Source organism: Maylandia zebra, linkage group LG3 (genome assembly GCF_041146795.1).
Source record: "Maylandia zebra isolate NMK-2024a linkage group LG3, Mzebra_GT3a, whole genome shotgun sequence".
NCBI classification, from domain to species: domain Eukaryota; kingdom Metazoa; phylum Chordata; class Actinopteri; order Cichliformes; family Cichlidae; genus Maylandia; species Maylandia zebra.
In genome coordinates, this window is record NC_135169.1 from 43266984 (window position 1) to 43288480 (window position 21497).

The 21497-nt window shown below is 43.0% G+C and overlaps 2 protein-coding genes and 3 non-coding genes across 6 annotated transcripts; 2 read left to right on the forward strand and 3 right to left on the reverse strand.

The window, feature by feature from the left end:
* The first annotated feature begins 302 nt into the window (after positions 1 to 302).
* On the forward strand, positions 303 to 13378 carry prox3 (prospero homeobox 3). Its single transcript, XM_004554347.2, has 6 exons — positions 303 to 652; positions 4299 to 6169; positions 6327 to 6434; positions 8778 to 8890; positions 9449 to 9554; positions 11166 to 13378. The coding sequence occupies exons 1-6, from the start codon at positions 535 to 537 to the stop codon at positions 11337 to 11339; spliced, it is 2490 nt and encodes an 829-aa protein (XP_004554404.2). The 5' UTR covers positions 303 to 534; the 3' UTR covers positions 11340 to 13378.
* trnai-aau (transfer RNA isoleucine (anticodon AAU)) lies at positions 7819 to 7892 on the reverse strand. Its single transcript has one exon. It is a non-coding gene; the product is annotated as a tRNA-Ile (tRNA).
* trnai-aau (transfer RNA isoleucine (anticodon AAU)) lies at positions 8108 to 8181 on the reverse strand. The gene has a single exon. It is a non-coding gene; the product is annotated as a tRNA-Ile (tRNA).
* A 1053-nt stretch (positions 13379 to 14431) lies between the features above and the next one.
* On the forward strand, positions 14432 to 21391 carry tmem179ba (transmembrane protein 179Ba). Of its 2 annotated transcripts, none has more exons than XM_004554345.6 (7): positions 14432 to 14618; positions 14986 to 15121; positions 15869 to 16065; positions 16668 to 16805; positions 17392 to 17470; positions 17700 to 20249; positions 20548 to 21391. In XM_004554345.6, exons 2-6 carry the CDS (start codon positions 15023 to 15025, stop codon positions 17880 to 17882), a joined length of 696 nt encoding a protein of 231 aa, XP_004554402.1. In that variant the 5' UTR covers positions 14432 to 14618; positions 14986 to 15022; the 3' UTR covers positions 17883 to 20249; positions 20548 to 21391. The 2 variants fall into 2 exon arrangements, with proteins under 2 accessions (XP_004554402.1, XP_076738015.1); XM_076881900.1 differs by having other exon boundaries at positions 20719 to 21391.
* On the reverse strand, positions 18069 to 18150 carry trnas-gcu (transfer RNA serine (anticodon GCU)). The gene has a single exon. It is a non-coding gene; the product is annotated as a tRNA-Ser (tRNA).
* Positions 21392 to 21497: the final 106 nt, after the last annotated feature.

Here is a 21497-nt window from a genome sequence, read left to right on the forward strand (position 1 = left end):
CAGTGCAGAGAATGTGCTGCTGAAGGTCTGTGGCATCACTACTGTAACACAAACTGAAAAAATGCTTCTCGGTTTTTGGTCAGAGTAATTTCCCCTTAACATGTTTATGGGCTCGTCTGTGGATAAGTAGCCTTCTGTCACAAACTGCTACGTGAATTATATAAAAGCCAATTAATTTCAAATGAAGCGACGATTTAATACAGCACAGTGCGTGTATGTGTGTGTGTATGTGTGTGCATACTGGGGGTCTTGCCAACATGGGAGGGACCGGACTGTCAAGTGGACAGCTCTCGAGCCCGCTTGCCCGCCCACCGCGCGCCACTCCACACCGGGTGCAGCGCGTGAGGTTGATGCCAGCCAGAGATAGATGGATTGGCGAGGGAGGAAAAACCTGCACAGTGACACAACTAGAGTAAAGAGGAGGCGTTTGACGAGTGAGGGAAAACTGAGAGAGTTACGGAACAAATCCAGAGAAGAGGGAAGCGGGAAAAAGCAGGAATCCTCCTGCTGACTGGTTCCTGTCTGCCCGCACCGATGTCCAAGGCCCGTCCGGTGACAGCAGGAGACAACCAACCGAGACAGAGCGCACAGAAACGGCCGTTGGGGTTGGAAGGCTTCGGGGAACCGCTGGAGCTCTTCTCTGTGACTGAGAGTAAGTTCATTTTAAACTTCAAACCTCTGCCTTACATATTTGACATTTTACGGCGTTTAAAGAGCTACGAAGGTCAGCGTCTGCTCGAGCTGCTCGCCTCTATCTCGCTCTGTTTATATTTTCTTTCATACTGCGACATTAGTCCGCCGCTGCCAATTAGTCACAGGACGCACAACGCGCGCGCGCGCACCCGCACAAACTGACCGCTCGTGCGTCAGAATCGCCAAAGCAGATGTTGCCACGCGGAGGCTTTAAACACTCTATTAATTATTCAAAGTGATATAATTACCTATGTGAACGGGGGAAAGAAATGGCCCCGAAAAATGACTGACCCAAATAATTTATAACATAAAAAAGTCCTTAGCTAATATTTTTGATTGTGTATGTTATAAATCCATAGTTATGAGTTACATTTATCCAGCTCTGCTTAAAAATACGCTAATTAAAAGAAATTTCATTCGACAAGTATGGTTGCAACCCAGTATTAGGAACATTTTAGTAACCAATATGTTATTATTTTCCAATGTTAGAAAATGAACTTTTTGAATGTAATTTTCCAATATAACATACTTAAATGGATCATATAATACCAGTGCGTTATCTGTGCTTTGTTTCATGTGTGTTTTCGCTCTTGTCAGTCTACCCAGTGACAGCTCCGGCAGTCCAAGAGCACCATTCTTAAGCCTAATCTAGTGGTTAATGGCTTTCATAGTCATTGCTCATATTTTGTGCAGCTTGCACTGGCTTTGAAAAGCTAATCTGTCCCTGTTATAAGCCCATTGGTTGGCTTGCCATCTGGGCTGTATTATAGTAGAGAGGAGAGGGCATTTGAATAATTGATATTTAGCTATTTATAGGAGGATTATTCTCTTCATGTTTCACCATCTATCTATCTATCTATCTATCTATCTATCTATCTATCTATCTATCTATCTATCTATCTATCTATCTATCTATCTATCTATCTATCTATCTATCTGTTTTGTCTAGCTATTGTTTTTTGTGATGTGTGTGTTTGTGCATCCTTGTGTGTGTGTTCATATTTTCTGTATTTTCCTGTACCTCTGTCAGTCCTTACATCTGTCCTGTCCTTACATCTGTTCAGTGAGCTGTAGTGTATCCATCTGAAGTGGATTAGCGGTGTTATCAAAGCTAAGTAGGACTACTGCTCATGCACACGTAGGCACACAGACACACACATGCACACACACACACACACACTTGCATATGCACACACACTACGTACATGCTGCTCTCACTCTATTTCACTCCACAAGGACCATTGACCATTGTTAGCCCTCTCTCAAGCCTCTTTTGCTTTTGTGCAAAAGTGTGTGTGTGTGTCTGTGTGTTCATGTGTGTGTTTGACGGTAAACACTCTGATCAAACAGTGCTTAACAAGCTGCCTGAACTGATAACAGAGAGAGGAGGAAGAGAGGATGAGAGAGGAATGGAGAGGAAGGAAAAGGGGTATCGGGGCAGAAATGAGGTTACACAGTGATATAAAATAGGAACTGGGATGTGTGTTTTTGATCTTGATTAAACAGTGAGATGTACTGTCGTTTATAAGCCTGGCATTCACTGGTCTCTGCTTTACAACCTTTTCCAGGAATTCTAGGCAAGCCATATAGCATTAGCCTGGGAGTGTAATAAGCACCTAAATTTTCCACCATACAGTGTTCTGTATTTTTTTTCCAAACTTCTGTTATTGTGCGTGATCCACATCTATGTGCATTTATCTTCCTCAGTTTTCTCACATATAGTCTTCTTTGATACTTGCACTGTCTAAGACAACACACGTTCAAGCACAACAGGAAGGACAGCCTGAAGAGAGGAGGGCGATATGTGACAAAGATCATGAGCCAGATGTTAACCCTTCCATTAGGTCTTAGTTGGTGCCACAGGATATCGCTTCCCTCACTGATGAAACTGATCTTTTCCGTGCTTTCTAGCTAAATGTACTCTCTTTAACACTGCCACAATGAACGTTTAGCTCTATACAAATACATTGGAGTTGTTTCTTTTTGCTATTAAAGTGAAAGTGATTGTGTCCTGCAATAGACCAGTGACCTGTTTTGCTGTCCAGGTAACGTTCCAGCCATATTGTTGCGATGGGCACTCATTCACTGTCAACCAAGTGTAGTCACAGATAAACAGAAACATTTGCTATCTAGCAGATATTTATGCAACCAAAACAGCCTCTGAGATTTTTGCCCTTAATGCAGTGCGCTACAATTGAATGGAACTAAAAATGACATTGGAAAAAAATGAAAAGCAACCAGAGCAGATAATCCACATAAAAAAGCCCTACAAACCTTTTTAGTAAGACCTGTTTCTTCTTTATACAGTAAAAATTTTGGTGACAGGGTCCCCAGTAAGGACGGGCGAGAAAGGTGTGTTTTATACACGGTTTTATTCACACACTTTTTATACTCGATCTTTGGCTCTCTGTGTGCCTCTCGGGTTCACTGCTAACAGTTTTGTGTTTTCTCGTCTCCGGCCCCACAATTACTGTCAGAGGAGAGGTTAATTAGACATGCCCAACAGGTTTGCTGCTCTCTTCATCAGACACTACTCCCCCAAACACACTGCTTCAACTCTCCCTCTTGTGACTGAGCCCAGAAACCACACCCCGCCAGCACAATTGTACACTGCTCAAAAACAATCATGCTGTATACCTATACTGTTATCGACTGGGTAATGTGTTAGAAATGAATGATGCCATGTTTGACGTAAGTGAAAATGATCAACCTACGGAGTACTGAATTCATTTGTATGGCCCCCATGTGCTTGTGGGATTTATCCCCATGCCCAATGGCAGTCAGGGTGCTGTTGCCTAGCCTGCAGAGGTCTTTGCATCCCTCCATTGATATGCCTCCCCAGATCATCACTGACCCACCACCAAACTCGTCATGCTGAATGATGTTACAGGCAGCATAATGTTCCCCACGGCTTTTCAGACCCTTTCACATCTATCACCTACACTCAGGGTGAATCTGCTCTCATCTGTGAAAACCACAGGGCGCCCTGCTAATTCTGGTATTCTATAGGAAATGACGATTAAGCTCCAAGCTGCCAGGCAGCGAGCACAGGGCCCACTACAGGATGTCAGGCCCTCAGGTCACCCTCGTGATGTCTGTTTCTGATTGTGTGGTCAGAGAGATTCACACCAGTGGCCTGCTGGAGGTCATTTTGTAGTTCTTGCAGTACTCATAGTCCTCATCTTTTTCCTCCTTGCACAAAGGAGCAGATACCGGTCCTGCAGATGGGTTAAAGACCTTCTAGGGCACTGTCCAGCTCTTCTAGAGTAACTACCTGTCTCCTGGATTTGGTTTTGCTGGTTATCTTATTATTTCCACTATAATCAATATCATTATCCAATAAGGTTGACTGATTTAATGCTGTACTCTGATTAAAAACTGTTTCTTTTCTGTTTTGAGCTTTAAATATTAAATTAAATACTAAAGCATGTAGCACTTTGAGCACTACACACAAACCTATGGTCATCTTAATTATTGGTATGAAATTTAACCTCATGTATGTAACTTCATTTGGCTGCAAAACACTTGCTACTACTCAAAATATCACAAATGCAGCAATTATAATCCTTATTGTGTCTCTTTGTGTCCCTTCTGCCTCTCTACAGCCATGGATTCACCCACAGATCTTTTTGATGATTCTGCTCCCCAGATACATACATTTGCTCCAACTCTCAACTCCACAGATCTTGCTGGAATCCATCCTCAGTCTAATGCTGGCCGCCTTACTCCTGCCTTTAGACCCCCCGGCTTTCCACTGATCCACCATCTCCTCCAGCCGGGTGGAGGCCCCAGGAGGATCGGAGGGCTGCTGAACACAAGCCTGAGCACACACAGACACCTGGAGGACAGAAATGTGGAGGAAGATGAAGGAGAGAGGGATGGACACGTGGAGCAAAGAATGGAAGGGGGAGATGAGGGGGCGATAGAGGGAAAGGACGACTTGCTCGGGGTTAAGAAGAGGCACAATGACGCGGCTCTCGCAGTCGAATGGAATCAAGACATCCTGAAAGTGAAGAGGATGAAGCTGGAGAACCGACAGAGGGATGGAGAGGCCGATGAGGGAGGCAAACAAGGAGGGAGGGAAGAGAGGAGAAGGGAAAGGGAAGAGCTGAAAGAACAGCTGGAGGAGGCAAGGGAGAGACTGCAGGCTTTGCAGGAGAAAGTGTGGAGAGCTTTTGGGGAAAAGCACATGGCCGAGGATGAGAAGAAAAGGAAGCGCAGAAACGGAAGCAGCGGTGGAGTTGATGGGAGAGAAGAGGATGTAGGGCTAATAGAGGAGGAGGACATGACAGAAGGGATGTACGATGAGGAAGACACTGATGGCGGAGAGATGGAAAAGGAATCATTTTCCCTGCTTTCCGAGTCCCCTTTCGACAGCTTCCACAAACGGAAAGAGGAGCTGCAAAAAGACCGAGAAAGAAGGATGGAGAGAGGAAGAGGAGGAGGAGGGTTGCACTTGGAGGGTGTGATGGAGGGATCGGGGTTGTGGCTGGACTGCGGAGGTTTGGTCAGAGGAGACTGGGATGGCGGGATAGATGACGAGAGTGAGGAGGGAGGGCAGAAGTTTGCCGCGGCGCTGAAGCTGGAGTTGGGCAGCGCTGTGGCCCGGGTCATCGACCGAGTTCTCCGCCTTTACACCGAGATGACCGATTTCGCTCCTTCCTCTCCTCCCGCTGCCATCTCTTTTCTCCCATCTGATCCGGGAAGCGACGGAGGGAAGGAGAAGGCAGTGTGGATGGGGCTGTTAACGAGAGGAAGAAGAGAAGAAACAATGAGCGATAAGGAGGACAAAACAAGAGGGCAGGACGGAGAAAGAGAGAAGCAGCTCCACAAGATGAGCAACGGGAGCGCCCTGCCCCCGCGACCACCCCGTCGGACTGAACCGTCCGATTTAGCGATGCCACTGACTCTTCAAAGGTCACCTGACACGCGAAAGGCCTACCCACTCCTTGGCCCACCTCTCCCCACTCACCTCAATCCCTCTCACCCAAACCTCTCCCTGCACCACCCTTCTTTGCCTCGTCCTCCTCCCCTTTCTCACCCTCCCCTCTTGCCTCCAGCCTCTCAGCCCAAGGATCCCTCCTCCTCTTTCCACCCGTCTTCAACCTCCTCCTCTTCTTCCTCCTCTTCTTTCCCTGCGCCTCCCCCTCCTCCCCCGCCTCCGCCCCCTCCTCTCCCTCTCCCCTTGCTCCACTACTCAATGCAGCAGCTTTTCTCCCGCTCACTCCACCACCCTCAGCTCCCCCACCTCCCGTCATCCCGCAAAGACTACCTGAACTCTGACCCTTTCTTGGAGTTCTCTTCCCACCCATCGTCTCACCCCTCCTTCCCCCCGCTCCCCTTGCTCGGCCACCTGGACCCGTCGCTTGCACGCCACACGCACGGGGGGAGAGAGAGGGAGCGAGTGATGAGGGGAGATGGGGGCATGCGAGGAGGAGGGATGGATGGAGGAGAGCTCTACCTGACTGCTGGGGGGATATCCTTTTGTCAGTGTGCTTGAAAGAATGAGGATGAGAGCTGTGTTGGTTTGTGTGTGTGTGTGTGTGTGTGTGTGTGTGTGTGTGTGTGTGTGTGTGTGTGTGTGTGTGTGTGTGTGTTTAAGCATGTATCTCCTTAACTCACCTCATATGTACACCCAGGAGGGCTTGTCACCCTGCCATCTGAAGAAAGCCAAGCTCATGTTCTTCTACACTCGCTATCCCAGCTCCAACACGCTCAAGACATATTTCCCTGATGTCAAGGTGTGTGTACACCAGCTCAGTGCTGGAACAACAATTTCACTTCAAAGTGATTATTTTTTAACACACCTCAAAGTCACACGGCAGTATATCAGCCACTGCGTTTTACACGCCTGCTCACTGAAGGTTTTTCTACATTGTTAAAACAATACGGACGACGTCACAGCTATGAAATGCCAATTAGGCCAGTTTGGCTGCTGTAGTATTGGATATTATGACTAAGGAAGGAGAATTGACTGTCCAGCATTTCTTTAAGACATGAATGTGAGTCCATATATTACAAAGACTTTAAAGGTTTCTTCGAACAGGCGTGGTGTTTACAACTGAGGGAAGAAGGACCAGAAGTTATTACTGCTGCAGAGACTTAAAAGCTTCTGAAATCTCCAGTTAACAGCCCTAAAATTAGTGCCCACCACACTGCTTCCTAGAATCTTAAGATTAGCTGTTTTGAGGAAATTATCAGGCGTTTGGGTCAAATTGCTGAAAGAATTTTGTACTTCTTAATTTTTTTTTACAATTTAGTATTAAGTAAGCATAACAAAGGATGAGCATTAGACTAGTGGATATCTGGGCTGTGGTCTGGTGAGTCCAAATTTGATAGTGGTGGGTTCCAACCTCAATTCCTTTGTCTAAGATGAATAGATGATGTGTGCGTGCGGTTGCTACCACGTGGGGTTTTCAGATTACGCTGTTAGCAATTCATTTATAATTGAAGACAGCACTTAACGAGTGTTTGTTTTGCACTTCGTAGCTACATTGTTTTCTTTTAACAAGACAATGAGGCACATCTTTAAGGTCTTGATTTGAAATGATGCAGCGCTGCTTCAGATAACACGAATCCCCCAAAAGTATTCAAATGCTGCTGCTTCGAAGAATCTTGAATTTATTCAAATCTTTCATTACTACATAAGTTCAGTTGTGTTATAGTTGTGAGGTCTTTTAGGAGTTTCAAGGAAATGAGTAGTCCTTGAATGACTTTTGAGACATACTGTAGCCTAAACAAATACAGTTTGAACAATCTTCTAAAAAAATTTAAATTGACTGTAAGACTGCAATTATTGTAAGGCCATCACTTAAATCACCTAATAACCAGTGATATACTGGGGGAAACCAGGACATTTGTGCACTCCAAGTATTCAGATATAATAAAATCTTCAGTGATAATACAGAGACACAAAGTAAAAAAAAACTGCTCACTACTGATGGTGTAACATGTATATAAAAGTGCTTGAATCTTGTAGCCAATGTACCCATATTGCTGTGGTTTGATTTGATGTATTATATCAGTATAGATGCAGTAGATATAATATTTACTCTGAAAAAATGTCCAAGCGCTAACATGTGTATTATACGTATGTAGTGGTTGGTGCTTCATAAAATCCGGAACTGGCCCGTACGGGGATCGAACCCGCGACCTTGGCGTTATTAGCACCACGCTCTAACCAACTGAGCTAACCGGCCATGTCGCAGTGGATGTTAGTGGAGCACGGCCAGAGCTGCACAGCTCACGAGTTATTTTTGGAAATTTTGTGGATAAGTTAAAAAGCTGATGTCACTGTTGGACATGTCGGGTCTCAAAGCTCAAGGTGTTTTTCATTTCATTTTAATGAGATTTTCTTCTGCAAATAAAGCGAAAATCAGTTGTTTAAAGGTGCTCAACTGCTTGAAAACGTACATGGCCCGTACGGGGATCGAACCCGCGACCTTGGCGTTATTAGCACCACGCTCTAACCAACTGAGCTAACCGGCCATACGCAAACGCCAAAACTGTCACATATTGCCGACAGCATCCCAGACGTTTTTGTTTCCATATTTCAATCAAGCTCCAAAAGACTGGAAGTTAGATTGCAGATACCCCATTTACTGACGTAATGATAATATTAACTAACCTACTGGTTACAACTACTTCTCCATATGAGTAAAATGTTTCAATGAATAAAACAAATGCTATTTTAATTCACATCCATGCTGCACTTAAAAATGCATATGCTGCGATAAATTATTATTACAGGGTATCTCTTAATAAGGTGGTATTATCTGATACAATCTGCAAGTTTACAGTGATTTAGAAGCATAAACAGTGTGGAGTTGCAGAGATTATTTCTCCTCTTGGAGTCTGTGTCAACAGAAAACCTTAGATTAGGTCATTTACTTTAATGACCACTAAGGGGTGGGGAAAGGGGGGGGCATACAATGTCTTTTGAATGTAATTTGACATAACAAACAAAGTGCAATTAAGTTAGCTCAAGTCAGGTTAATTTAGCATATCATTGTAAGTGTTTAAAAAAGCACTGTTCTCTTGCTGTCCTCACCTGCTCACTTCCTCTCCTGTCATCCATGGTCTAGTTTAATCGCTGTGTGACCTCCCAGATGATTAAATGGTTCAGTAACTTCAGAGAGTTCTTCTACATCCAGATGGAGCGCTTTGCACGCCAGGCTGTCCGCGAGGCTCTCACCCGGTCGGTTTGGGTTGGCACTGGTTCATGTTAAACTCATTTTATTTGCAGTACTTTCATTGTTTCAGTGAGCCTTATGAGTGTGAACATGTTGCCCCTGTTAGACGAGCTGAAGTAAAGTCTGATTTATACATCAGACATCATATATAACTTTTTTAGAAATAGAGAATCACACATCGCATGATTGACTTTGGAACCGCATGAAGCATCATGGTTTCCTCCATGACAGATATTCAGTTCTGCTATAATCAAACGAACCATTGCAGCTGAGAAATAGATGTCTGCATTTTTTATATCGCTTGATTTAAGAGGTCGGAAAATAAAAATAAAAATATAGATTTTTTTTTTCTGCGAGTGCTCAGGTGTTTAGACACTGTGGCCATGTTGATGTGAACTCATGATGGTAGCGAGTAAAACAAATAGCAATGGGCATAAAACATGACTGCAAAAAGTCAGAAACAAACTGAAGCTGAATATCATTTATGTAAATTATACATGGTTCTCTTATCTGTTTTTTATTGTGAGTGTATTTAAATGAGTTTGTTTGTCTCTGTAACACAGGGATGGTGCGCCTCGTATTAGCCGAGAGAGTCAGCTGCGAGTGGGACGTGATACGGAGCTTTACCGCATACTGAACATGCACTACAATAAAAGCAACATCTACCAGGTGAGGAGACGCTCTAGTTGCAGCTTTCAGCCTACCCGTTGTACGACTGGACTCAGTCCTTGGGTGGGGATGTGAATACTCCTCAGCCCTAAGTACATCGCTAATGGATTATGGATCTTTATGCAGTGCCCCTGTGTTTAAAAGTAAATACCAATCAAGTTAAAGTGCTGTCTACAGTGTCACGGTCTTGGGTCATGTATTGAAGGATAACTTGCACTCTGTTTTTGATGTCTTTTATAGATTGTCATCTGGAATGCTTTTCAAGGTTCACATACATGCCTAACGCAAGCCGTTGCTGATTTTCTTAAGCTCAGCGGTCCTTTGAGTTAAGATCATTTGATCTGAGCTGTTTGACCTTCTTGAGCAAACAGTTCTTAAAAACATTTAATGCGTGTACTGAGCCATTCTTATTGAAAATCAAATAAAAGTCCCACTTTGTGCAAACCAGGTGAGGATGGCAAGACTCAAGCTGTTTTGTCCTTCAGAGGTCAATAAAGTGCCAGATATGGCTGCTGCTTGGACTCTGAATGAGGTCCTGATCTGATATTAATTGGTAAGCTCAGAGCAGACGATAAGTCTAAAGAGGAAATAAACCTCAATAAATCATGTATAGCATAAAGATGAAGATATACAATAAAAAGATACTACACCGCTGAAATGAAAAGCACTGGAGCTTGGGGTTATTATTTCGTGTAATGTGCTATTACCTTTAGTGAGCAGAGAAATTATTTTACTTGTATGAGTTTGTGCATGAAAAGGAAACAGAAAATGAAGCACTGTTATATCTCACTGACCTGCTGAAGGACACACACTATCATAAAACAATCATCGCACATTAGTTTCCAATTCTACAGATGATGATTAATTTTATCACCCAAGGTGATCTGTTATTTGTCAGACGTCATTGGATTTAAAAAGGTATTGAGAACGCGAAAACTACTATGGCTACAATGTATCCCGGGAAACGTTCAGGCAGCGCTGAAAAACCGAATCACCTCTGTGATCGTAAAAACAAAGTCACAAGGTTGCTCGAGTCTGAAAAGTCACTCTCGCCTACACATATTTTTGTGAGTTTATTATTTGATTGAGCCTCAGCTCGGCTTAAAGCTATGTGCGGTTCAGCTGTGAATAGATCGTGTTCGCTTCTAACGTGTTTTCCGTCATAGCGGCGAAAGAATAGGTCCACTTATTAACAATAATCAATGAGAAGTCTCTACGTGCTGTGATAAAGCTGTCTGCTTTGACAGACGCGTTCAGACAAACAGTGGAATCAGAGACAATCAAAGTCACAGTCTGTATTTTACCAAAGTGGGTGAAAACACCTGTGAGGGTGCACTGAATGCACATTATAATAACAGGTATTCTAATGTTCTTCCTGTGAAACTATTCACTGCTCAACAACGCTTATGAGATTTTTAGAAAGTACAGAGACAATCAAAACCTCACATTCTCTGAAAAACACAAGTTTCTCAGTTTTAAATCCCTTTAGATAAGGTAGATAGATATGTGACTGACAGATTCAGATACTAAACTAAAGCGAAAATGGATTTTTCTCTTCCAGAAGACTTCCTAATAAACATTTCCTCCTTGACATCATATTTTTGTGTGCAGGTTCCAGAGAGGTTCATCGAGGTGTCTGAAGTGGCTCTGAGAGAGTTTTACTCAGCCATTTGGACGGGGAGAGACAGCGACCCCTGCTGGAAGAAAGGAATATACAAAATTATCTGTAAACTTGACAGTCCTCTACCAGATGCATTCAGGCTGCCAGGTTGTCCAGTTGGCTAATGATTGCACAGCTTTTATCTGGTCCGTGTGCACAAATGCATGCTCAGACATAATTTGACTAAAACAAGGCATAAATCATTCAGAAACTGGTACATTTCAGACATCGCAAACTGATATGTAACCATCCAAAACATCATTTAGAACTATTACAGAATTTCGACTGACTTGCAGAGGAATACATACACTTTCTCATACTGACAGGCAGGTTTTGTATACAGGCTCAACAGCAATCCCCCAGTGCTGCAGTCTTGTGACCGCACTTATCAAGGAACGTGACCATACCATTGAATTAAAATGGACAGAGCAGGAATTCCTTCTCCAAACATTCTTCAGCAGCCAGCTGCTTGCATGAAATCTAAAGCTATTATTAAAAGCACACTCTCACAGTAGTTTTGTGAAATAGACACAAAATACAATTTTTGAACTTCACGTTCATGGGAACAAATTGACTCTTTTCTTTTTTTAGTGTGGACATTGACGCAAAAGTCAGTCACATAGCAAAGCTTCCAGTTTCCAAGAGCACCAACGTACATGATAAGACGCTTCAGGTCTGTTGTTGGCGTAAGCTTCAGTTTCACTGAAGAGGGTTAGGGTTCAAATTCAGCACTGCTTTCCCCGCTGATTTTTCAGTTGCTGTTTCATTAGCTGGGACCACATCCTCATTTTTGGTTTGACACCATTTCTGGTAGATAATGGAACATGGCTTGAGGATGAATTGAGGCTGTGGTTTGGAGAAGGCCTCAGAGGGGACTGACGGTGACCCGTGGGCCGGGCAAATCCCGCTGTACTAATGAGAAGTGAAGAAAACAAGAACAAACAGCTTGTAGTTGCAATGGGGGGGTCACATATAGACAGAGAACTGGAGGTGCGGTTACGCTCAGATAAATTATCTCCGGTTGGTTTGGTTTAAGGGCCAGAACCACTTTCTAGGATGCTTCCATAAATAATATTTACGTTTAAAACAACGTTTTAAAGTCTCATTAAAAAAAATGACAACCTTTACATCCAAATTTGAGCAAGAATGCTGTTCTTACTGCTGGAAACCAGAAAAGTCAAAGCTTCAGATTCGCTCTGACACACAGTCCGAACGCGCATCACCTTTTACGATTAGGTAACCGGCTCCTCTGGCTTCATCACTAATGAGCAGTGTTCCTACTCGGAAAATCGCTGCTAAACATTTTAAATATAAAGCAGCGATGTTGCTGTGCGATGATTAACAATCTCGCACAAACAGTACTTAACAATCACACTCAAACATTTCAGGGCTGCCCTCCCTCAGGGGGCGTTCATCATGAAATGACCTTTTAACGCTGCCTTGTGTGTGGGCTTCTCCATCAGGATTTTATCTTTCATTTTTATTTTCTCTCCAACAACATCGTACCGTCACGTTTCATCCGAAGTTCAAAAGATTAAGATTTTCAAAATGAAGTTGATCTTGTTTCACAGCACGATCTGGTCGGTGGGTTTTGGGTTTTTTTTTGTTTTTGCTGCTTGTGTATGCCTCTCATCTCTCTGTTCAGTATTAAATTATTATCAAGCTTTTGTACATGCAGTCAAATCAAAACAGCTGTTCTTTCAAGAGGGACATTATATTGAATTTAAAACAGTATAATTAATGTTTTGTTCTTTCCTTGATGTGCTCTTATTGCTGATATATTTACGTATGTTTTTGAATTCTTTTTAAAGTGTTGCTAATCTAAATAGTTCACTTGCACAATAAGTATATATAATTATATACAGTATATATCAACATTTGTTTTCCAAAAGGGGGAAACTTTCACTCTCTCCGCTCTATATCATGACTTTTATCTCGAGGAAAGATGGGTTTCTCTTCAAGAAAATGTTGACCGACAGCCTCGACCTATCCGTGACGTGTTATCAAGTGCATGTTTCCTACATTTCCGTTTTGCGTTGTAATCTTTTATGTCCCTCTATTTTATATTGTACATAGTGTATTCTTTACTGTAGATCTGTGCCTCGTTCAGACTTTGGTGAATTTTGATGTTTAAACTTATCATGAATTAAAGAGATACAAGGCTTGTGTGATGATTTGTGGATACACACATAGACAAACGGAAGCTTTCTAGTGTTTGGGTCTTGGGGTCCAACATTTGTGCCAGCATGCATTAAGGCTTCAATCTAAAAACACCTTCACATGCTCACTGACACTAATACTTTGTGATGGCTCTGCCCACCACTTAGTCTCGCCTCCTGAGACAGCAGCACACACACACACAAACTCACACTGGCATGTCTACTTTTTTTTTTTCCCCAACAATGAGTCCAGTCACCTAGTTAAGTGAAGTTACATTCTCAACATAGTAGTATTATTTTGGTATTTTTGCAAGACTTTCTTTGTCCACATTTAAGAATTATTTGTGAAAAATCCTCACTTCTTTCTATTTATCAATCCATTCATCAGTTTATTACCTTCTGCAACATACCATTTGTTTTTCTACTTACTTTTGTAACCCAGTGGTGTAAATCACATAAACAATTCCTATGAAAGCTAACAGCGCTGATTCATAATTTTGAAGCTCCTTTCTAATGACATATCATTAGAAATTGTGTGGCGTGTTATTACAGAAAACAGTTATTTCTAGTCAGCCTTGAATGATGTAACACTGGCTATGTGTCAGGAATTAGTAAGCTTATTATTAGTGCAGAGGTGAATCTGACAGGCTTAAAATGTTTGACATATAAAAATGACATGGTCACAGGACACAAAGTCACAAGGTTTCATTAAGCATTCTGGGAAGGAAGCAACACACACACACACAAACACACACTGTGTCTAACTCTAGCATTTCATACCTCATAACCCTCGAGAAGCTCAGACTTTGACTAACTTGAACCATCTACATATTTGAGACAATGCAAACATGCAGTATTTGCTTCCGTATAATAAAAATAATTATTGCATAAATATAGGCGTTAACATGAGTGAATTAACACATATATCTAGCTGTAGACTTTCAGTTTATCTTTCTGGGTCATCAGATGAAACCAACTGATTGAGCGAAGAGAAACGATCTAGGGCCTGTATGACAAGCAGTGTCCACGTGTGACAAGTAAGCTGTTTTTCACGCATTCACGCGCTGCGGTGAAACTCCGAGGAAGCTTCTATTGCTGCTCGAACTAATATCGAGAAGAGAGTTTGGACGTACGATTTTCACTTTGGACTGTTTGACTGCGGGTGAAGGTAATAAAAAAGATACAATATCACCGGAAATCAAACTGTTTGACCTCCAGAATATAACCCAGCTGAAGAACACACGGGTAAGTTAAGTCAGGCTTAAAACATTTTAAATCATGTTTTTGAGACGTGTGGCAAGGTCGTGACAAATATATGAGACATTTCTTTATTTCTTGATTCATTTTTTCCACAATGTTCTAGGAGTCTGCGGTTAAATACGAGTACAGTCTATTTAAACAAACAACTGACACGTGTTAATCTTAATGGAAAACATTTTCATGTATTTTTTATTGATTAACCCGGACACGTTTACTACTTAGCCTTGCCATGTTTTTAATCAACTCACTGTCTTCTTAATATTTGCGAATCGTGGTTGCTGGAGGCTTGGTATTTTATTGTGAAGGAACTAACCGGAAGTTGTTTGCCTTTTTATTGCTACCTTCACGGCAGCTCTTTTCTCTGCAGACGCGGACTAAGCTGCTGCTGGATGATGGCGTTAGCGGGGCTACTGGTGCTGGAGTGGGGTCTCTACATCAGCTGTTTTGTCTGCGGGATTGTTACCGCAGCGTCTGTCACCATCGTCCAGGTGACTTTTCTAAGTTTTACTAACCTGCTCCATATATTACATGTTGTACGCGTCCTCTTCCGGGTGGACTTACTTTGTAGTGCGTTTGTCTATCCCAGAAAGTTTAGCAAAAAAGAAACAAACTTCTTATTTTATTTTTTGAAGAAAAATCCTTTAAACATAATTCATCATACAGTGTTACAGATTTATATTTTCAAGCTACTATAATTGTTTTCGTACAGCTGCGCAGTTTTCTGGGTGTTACACGGTAATTAAAAGCAGCGCGAGGGATTAAAAAACTGACACGCGCTTCCACTTTCAGTCCAGTTCTGCCCACTCTGTCATTACCTTCGGCATTTCAACTCTAATTTCTCCATATTTTTAATGTTTTTGGACTCTAGACATCGGAGAAGTTACTTCTCGAAAAATGTACCACAAACTTTTAGCGAAGTGTCACACGAGCATTGTTGTGTGTCAACAACTGTTCGTTGTGTTAGCTTAACAGACGCTCGGAAATGCGTGATATGCACGTGAAATTGTGAACGTGCGTGTGCGCGCGCAGGTTTTTAACTGTACCTCGATGCTTTGCTCATCATGTGACCCAGACGCCTATCGTGCCCAATTTGGCTCCCTGCTGCTCATTTATAGACGTCAGATGCAACCGTTGATGCGCTTATTGTAGCATCCTGCAAAGCGCTTGAAACGGTGAAGCGGAACTCAAGCTTTTTAGTGACCCCCTCCCAACCTCTGTCTCTCTTTTTTACTCAGGGTAATTTCGGAGGTCACTGTATGCTGTACGGAGCGGTCAGCTATAATGCCACGTCCAAGCTCATCGGAGTCCAGTCGTCCACATCCTCCTCTTTGTGTTACTTTGTGTCGGCCATATCAATCATGGTGGCAGTGGTGTGTTTCTCTCTGTCTGTGTACTGGGTGTACACTTTCTGCAGCGAAGGGGAACTCAAAAGGTGACCACATGCTGTGTGTGTGTTTTTCACGACAAAGTACAGAGTTGCAGTGTTTGTGTGGGTTTAAAAACAATTTTAATCGTCAGTGTTTTCCTTCAAATATTGCATAAATGCTGGCCTGCTCTGTCATTGTGTCGTTCTTTTGAGCTTGATTTGCCAGCTGCAAGAAAGGATATTTTAAGCATCTTGTAGACAGAATTTAACAGATGTCTGCGTGCACTTTTAGGCTGATTTCTTTAGTTTAAACTGATTGATTACCCAGGAAAATAAGTGTGCATGTAAACATTGTTCTCTGTAGCCAACATAAGCAAAAGAAGCTACAAATACACTTAGAAAAAGTTGAATTTTTGTCAGAGGTTTAAACTGGCATCATTTAAGTAGCTCCTGAAGCTGAACTTAAAGTTGTAGCGATGTAGCACAGAATAAGCTGCAGAGCTGATACAGAGAAGCAGAAATGCATGTGCCATACCACGGCATGGCGACACAATCACACATTAGCTTGCATTTTGTAGTTTGACATCCTTCTTCTGTTTTGCCTCACTTTAAAGAGCACAGTGCTGTTCTCCCGCTCTTATCTGCTTGTTTTTTCTCCTCCTTCACAGGGAGAATGTGTGGATGAACGTGATTATTGCCGTCTCCGGCGTTTTCCTGTTCTTCCTGCTCGTCACGGGCTGCATGTTGAAGATCGGGCGCGACACGCTCTGCTCGTCTGTCACGAAAAACGTCCCCAACACTACCAGGTGACACCTGCACTCATCCACACCTGGCACAGGACCAAACGCTTTCGTCAACACTCGCATATGAAAATGAAAATAACATTTGAAAGCTAGGGAGCGTCACTTTGTGTGTTTTCTGTTTTTTTTCCCCCTTTTTCTCCTTTCCAAAGCTTCACTTTACCCACCCGCCCACGTTCTCTTAGAGCTCTATATGAAGCCATATGAAGGTAGATTTAGTTATAACCATCTAGTTATTTTACTCTTGGCCTTTGTCTGTCTTTCAGGATGCCCTTTTTCCTTTTAAAAATGTCATCAGCACACAGTTTTTCATCCTTGGCTACACTGTAATCCTCTGAAAGGGCGAGCACTTAAAAGAGAAGCAAAGACGTGCATGGTGTTGTTAGTTTTTAATTGCTTGTTTTGAGCTCCACTTACTTTGATGTCATGTAACTTCCTCTGACAAAACTGCCTGCAGTTTTTCTATTTGTTCATAGAATCAGTGACCAATAATCAAGACTAAATTCATATAAGACAAATCCAAAATGAATTAAATCATAACCCCGGATTTCTTTTAAACTGTCTAATGCTCAATGTTTTTCTGTGTGCAAAGTTGTGAAAAAGCCCAGTCTGAAAAATGGGCCAGCCCACTTGATGGAGAGAGGTTCTACAGCAGTCTACATAAAGCCGAGGTCGGTACTTCATTCACTTATTTTATGCTTTTGGCTGGAGTCACATGGTCCACACATACTAGCTCCTGTAATGCTTAACATAAAGAAGCATTATTATGAACTGGAGTCCTGCAACACTACAAAAACCCACGAATAAAGAGATGTAGTCAAAGTTAGCATAGCATATGTGTTCAGATTTAGGTAAAAGAGCCTCCAGTACATCTTGCGTGTCATGTTGTTTCCTTCTCAGACGGCAGTGTGGATCAACTTCTTCTTCTGGCTCATCATCGGGGTTTTGGTGATCATCCAGAGGCGTCGGGGCTCAGCGTCCAAGCTGATTGGAGCCGCACCAACTGGAAGCCTTTTCGGGGAGACGGGTGTGACGCCCGAAGAGACTGAGCCGTTTTTCAACCGTCCTGGAAGGCTCCAGTGAGAACGGGTGTGAGCGAGGGGGTTATAAAAGCACATAAGACCAAATAGTGGGAGCGGGTGTGGAAAAAGGTTAAATGAAGTGTTTTAAGGATTTCAGTGAACAACATTTTGAGAATGCACGTGGAAGGTTTTGCAGATATTAGATTTTGGGTTTAACAGTATGTATAAAGCACCACAAAACTCCGCTCGACGAGGATGGGATTTGAACCCATGCGTGCAGAGCACAATGGATTAGCAGTCCATCGCCTTAACCACTCGGCCACCTCGTCACCTGAATGCACAAGCATGCAGAGCCTGTCTGTCTGTGTCAGGACACACTGGAAACACTGAAGCGCTGTCAGGCGCTGGTACTGAATTTACCCATTTCCCACATCTCACCCGCCGCGTCACATCTACGTCTGTGGACTCCACAGAAACTTAACTGTTTTTTATTCAGAGCGAGCTTGTGTTGGGTTTGTTTACACAGCCAACGAACGGGAGGGTGTTTATCACAAGGTTTGATTTTATAATTTAACTGTGCTCAGATGTACTTTTGACGAGTAAGACTAAGAATTTTCTACATAAAACACTTTTTTCTTTTTACTGATTTCACAAAACCGGAATCTGCCATAGACTTTTTTTAACACATTTTATTTTTGTTGACTGTAAAATCCTAAAACACTGCATTGTCTTCAAGTTTAAGGTGTCAACACGTGGCTTTAAAGATCGCTTAGTATTGATCTGTGTGGTGATTATGTCATTAGAAACTAAAAAGAAATAAAAAGAAAAACAGGAAGACGTTTCACTGTTTGTTTGTTTTTTGATTGTTGATTGTTGTGTGACACTGACTTTTACAACCTTTAACCAAAGAAGCGTCTGAGGCTGTTCTGCTGAAATCTGCTGCTGGGTTCATCCACACTGATTCAGTATGCTTTTGATTTTGATTTGACTTGAAACATTTGTTGGTGACCACAGGTAGTTAGCTTACAGTGCCACCGTCTGATGAAACACGCTGCAGCTGAACACTGGAAATAACGTTTAGACGTTAAAAAATTGAAATTCTAACCTTTTCTAAGCTCGGGCCTGACGTTCAGTGAGGTGTGCTTCTTACATCTGACTGTGTGTTTGCAATGCTGCGCTTTATTTGTGACATTTCTGGACATGCTCATGTTTGTCGTGGGGAACAGGCATATGGAAACGTTGAATAATGTCTCCCTCTAGAGGCTAATAATAAATAAAGATTCACTTGCACCAAGTCATGTGGCTTTATTGTCAACCGTGTGCAGTGGTACAGTACACAGTGAAGCGAGACAGCGCTCCTCCAAGATCATGGTGCTACATGTCACAGAAAATCAACACAAGAGGAGTTTGACGGCTTGGGGGAAACAAACTTTCACAGTCTGGCCCGGATGCTCCAGTATCTCTTGGCAGCAGGGTGAAGAGTGTGTGTGAGGGGTGTGTGGGGTCCTCTACGACGCTGGTGGCTTTCCAGATGCAGCCGGTGTGATCGGTGTCTGTGATGGAGGGAAGAGAGGCTCCAATGATCTCGCCTGTTCTCACTATCAGGGATATGTTTATAGTGTTTTTGTGTTTCTGTGTACAACCTACAGCCTGGTTGTTGCTACCCGCAGATTCATAAGCCGGCTGTCAGATTTTAAAAGTCTGCAAAACCATTTCCAAGATTTCTAGCTAGCGGCTCTGTAAAGCAGCGGTCCAGTGAAAAGTCTCGGCTGTGTTCGATCAGTGTCAAAACAAAACAGGGCAGTCATCCAGAAGAGACCTGAAACATACATTTAAGACCACTGTGGGGAATATTTATTGTCTGAAAAAGCTAGTTTTATACAAACCTTAAAAAAGTGCATTATTCTATCAATACTGCTCAAACTAATCATTCCTGGTGACTTGCAACAGCCGACTAAAGCATAACGTGAACTGATATTCCAGGCTGAGCGTCTAAATGAGCTACTTTCCCCTTCCCTGATCAAAATAGACCCAATAAGCTGCTCTTACAACACGTCACCCTGAACTATCTAATCTCTGGATTGCCTGACCTTACTTGAGCCTGAGGTAACAGCTAATCCTCACTGAAGAGAGGAGGAAGACACTGGAGAGACGGACACAGGTCAGAAACTGAAGGACGTGAAGAGCGTACTGGCATTTCAAAGGGGAAAAAAGAATCACCAGTGGTCCTGTTAAACGAGCTTCTACAGCCACTTCCACCATCTGCACCTATAGCAGGGTCTGCTGGAGGTTTCTTTAAAGTATCTGTAATTGACAGCAAAAAAAGAGCGAAGGATAGAGCACCCTGGAGGACGGCGAGCCCTGCCTGCAACCTGAGTCTCAGAAGAAAACCACAAGGGTCGAGATAAAGCTGATTTTGGAGTCTGTGGTAAGACATCGTCACATGTTGCTTTGCTGTTACTCTTTGGCTGCTAATTAGAAAAAACAACCTGTGATTTTAGAAATCAGTGTTTTTGTAAAGAGCAAAACAGTGGCACGAGTTTTGGAGATGGGTAAGGATAAAAGAGAAACATAGAGAGGAGCAGTGGACACTGCAGGCTAAGCCATGATAAGCCTCTTTAAGCTACTTCACTTTCCACAGATCAAATGTTCTGTTTTAAACCTGTTGATCTGTGCTGGACTTTTAACAGCCAGCTATTGATTCACTTTATCTGTGTTTTTGGCAGGAAAGCTCCAGCCCCCTGCCAAATCAGACGGCACAAAATCTGTAAAACAGAGCTGAGTCCTTAAATCTCAGATTTAAATAGGAGCGAGCCCTTCAACCGCCAGCTTTACCGTCACTCAGATCCATTCAGGTTTGACCCCTGACCTCCATCCATCCCTCTATCCCCGCTCAGGACATGTCTCGCGACCAGTGCGATTCGGTGGCGGTGAGCGTGGAGTCCCTCCTCACTGACGCCAAGAGGATGCAGATGCAGTGCCGTGAACGCAGCGAGCAGCTCTCCGTCGCCGCCGCGCAGCTGAGGACGGAGTCGGCCGCCCTGAGGGAGCAGTGCGAGGCCACCCAGCTCGACATGGCTCTAATCCGCCGGCAGCTGGAAGAGCTGAAAGACATCAAGGCTGCCTTTGAAGCAAGGGAGAGGCAGGCGCGTAAACTCAGCAAGCAGCTGTGAGAAAAACGAGGGAAGGTGGAAGATGCTGAAGTCATGAACTGTGATGCAACATCCCATTTAAAGTAACCGATCAGCAGCTTAGATAAAGGAAGGAAGGTCTGACAAAAGAAAGAAGGAGAGAGATAAAAGGATCAGCAAGACAATGAAGGGAAAAATGAAGGAATGAGATGGAACTTGAATCCATCTCCCACAAACCCGAGAGTATAACTTCAAGCAGACCCATGTTTATGACAGCTACCCTTAAAAATGTAATCCAGAGGACAAAGAAAGATTTTAACCTGGAGTTTAGTGAAAGAGGGGGAAAGCACTTTGTCATTATCTACAGCTCTGTCTTTACCTTGTAAACACATAATTGAACTTCACTCCTCTCACATCAAATAAATGATTCCCACACACACTGGTCTCCACATGTCTCCTTTAGAGCGTTTTTTTCAGCTTCATGCAAACTCTTTGATCTACTAACCTGCATATAAATGTGCAGGTTAGGTTAATTAGACTGAGAG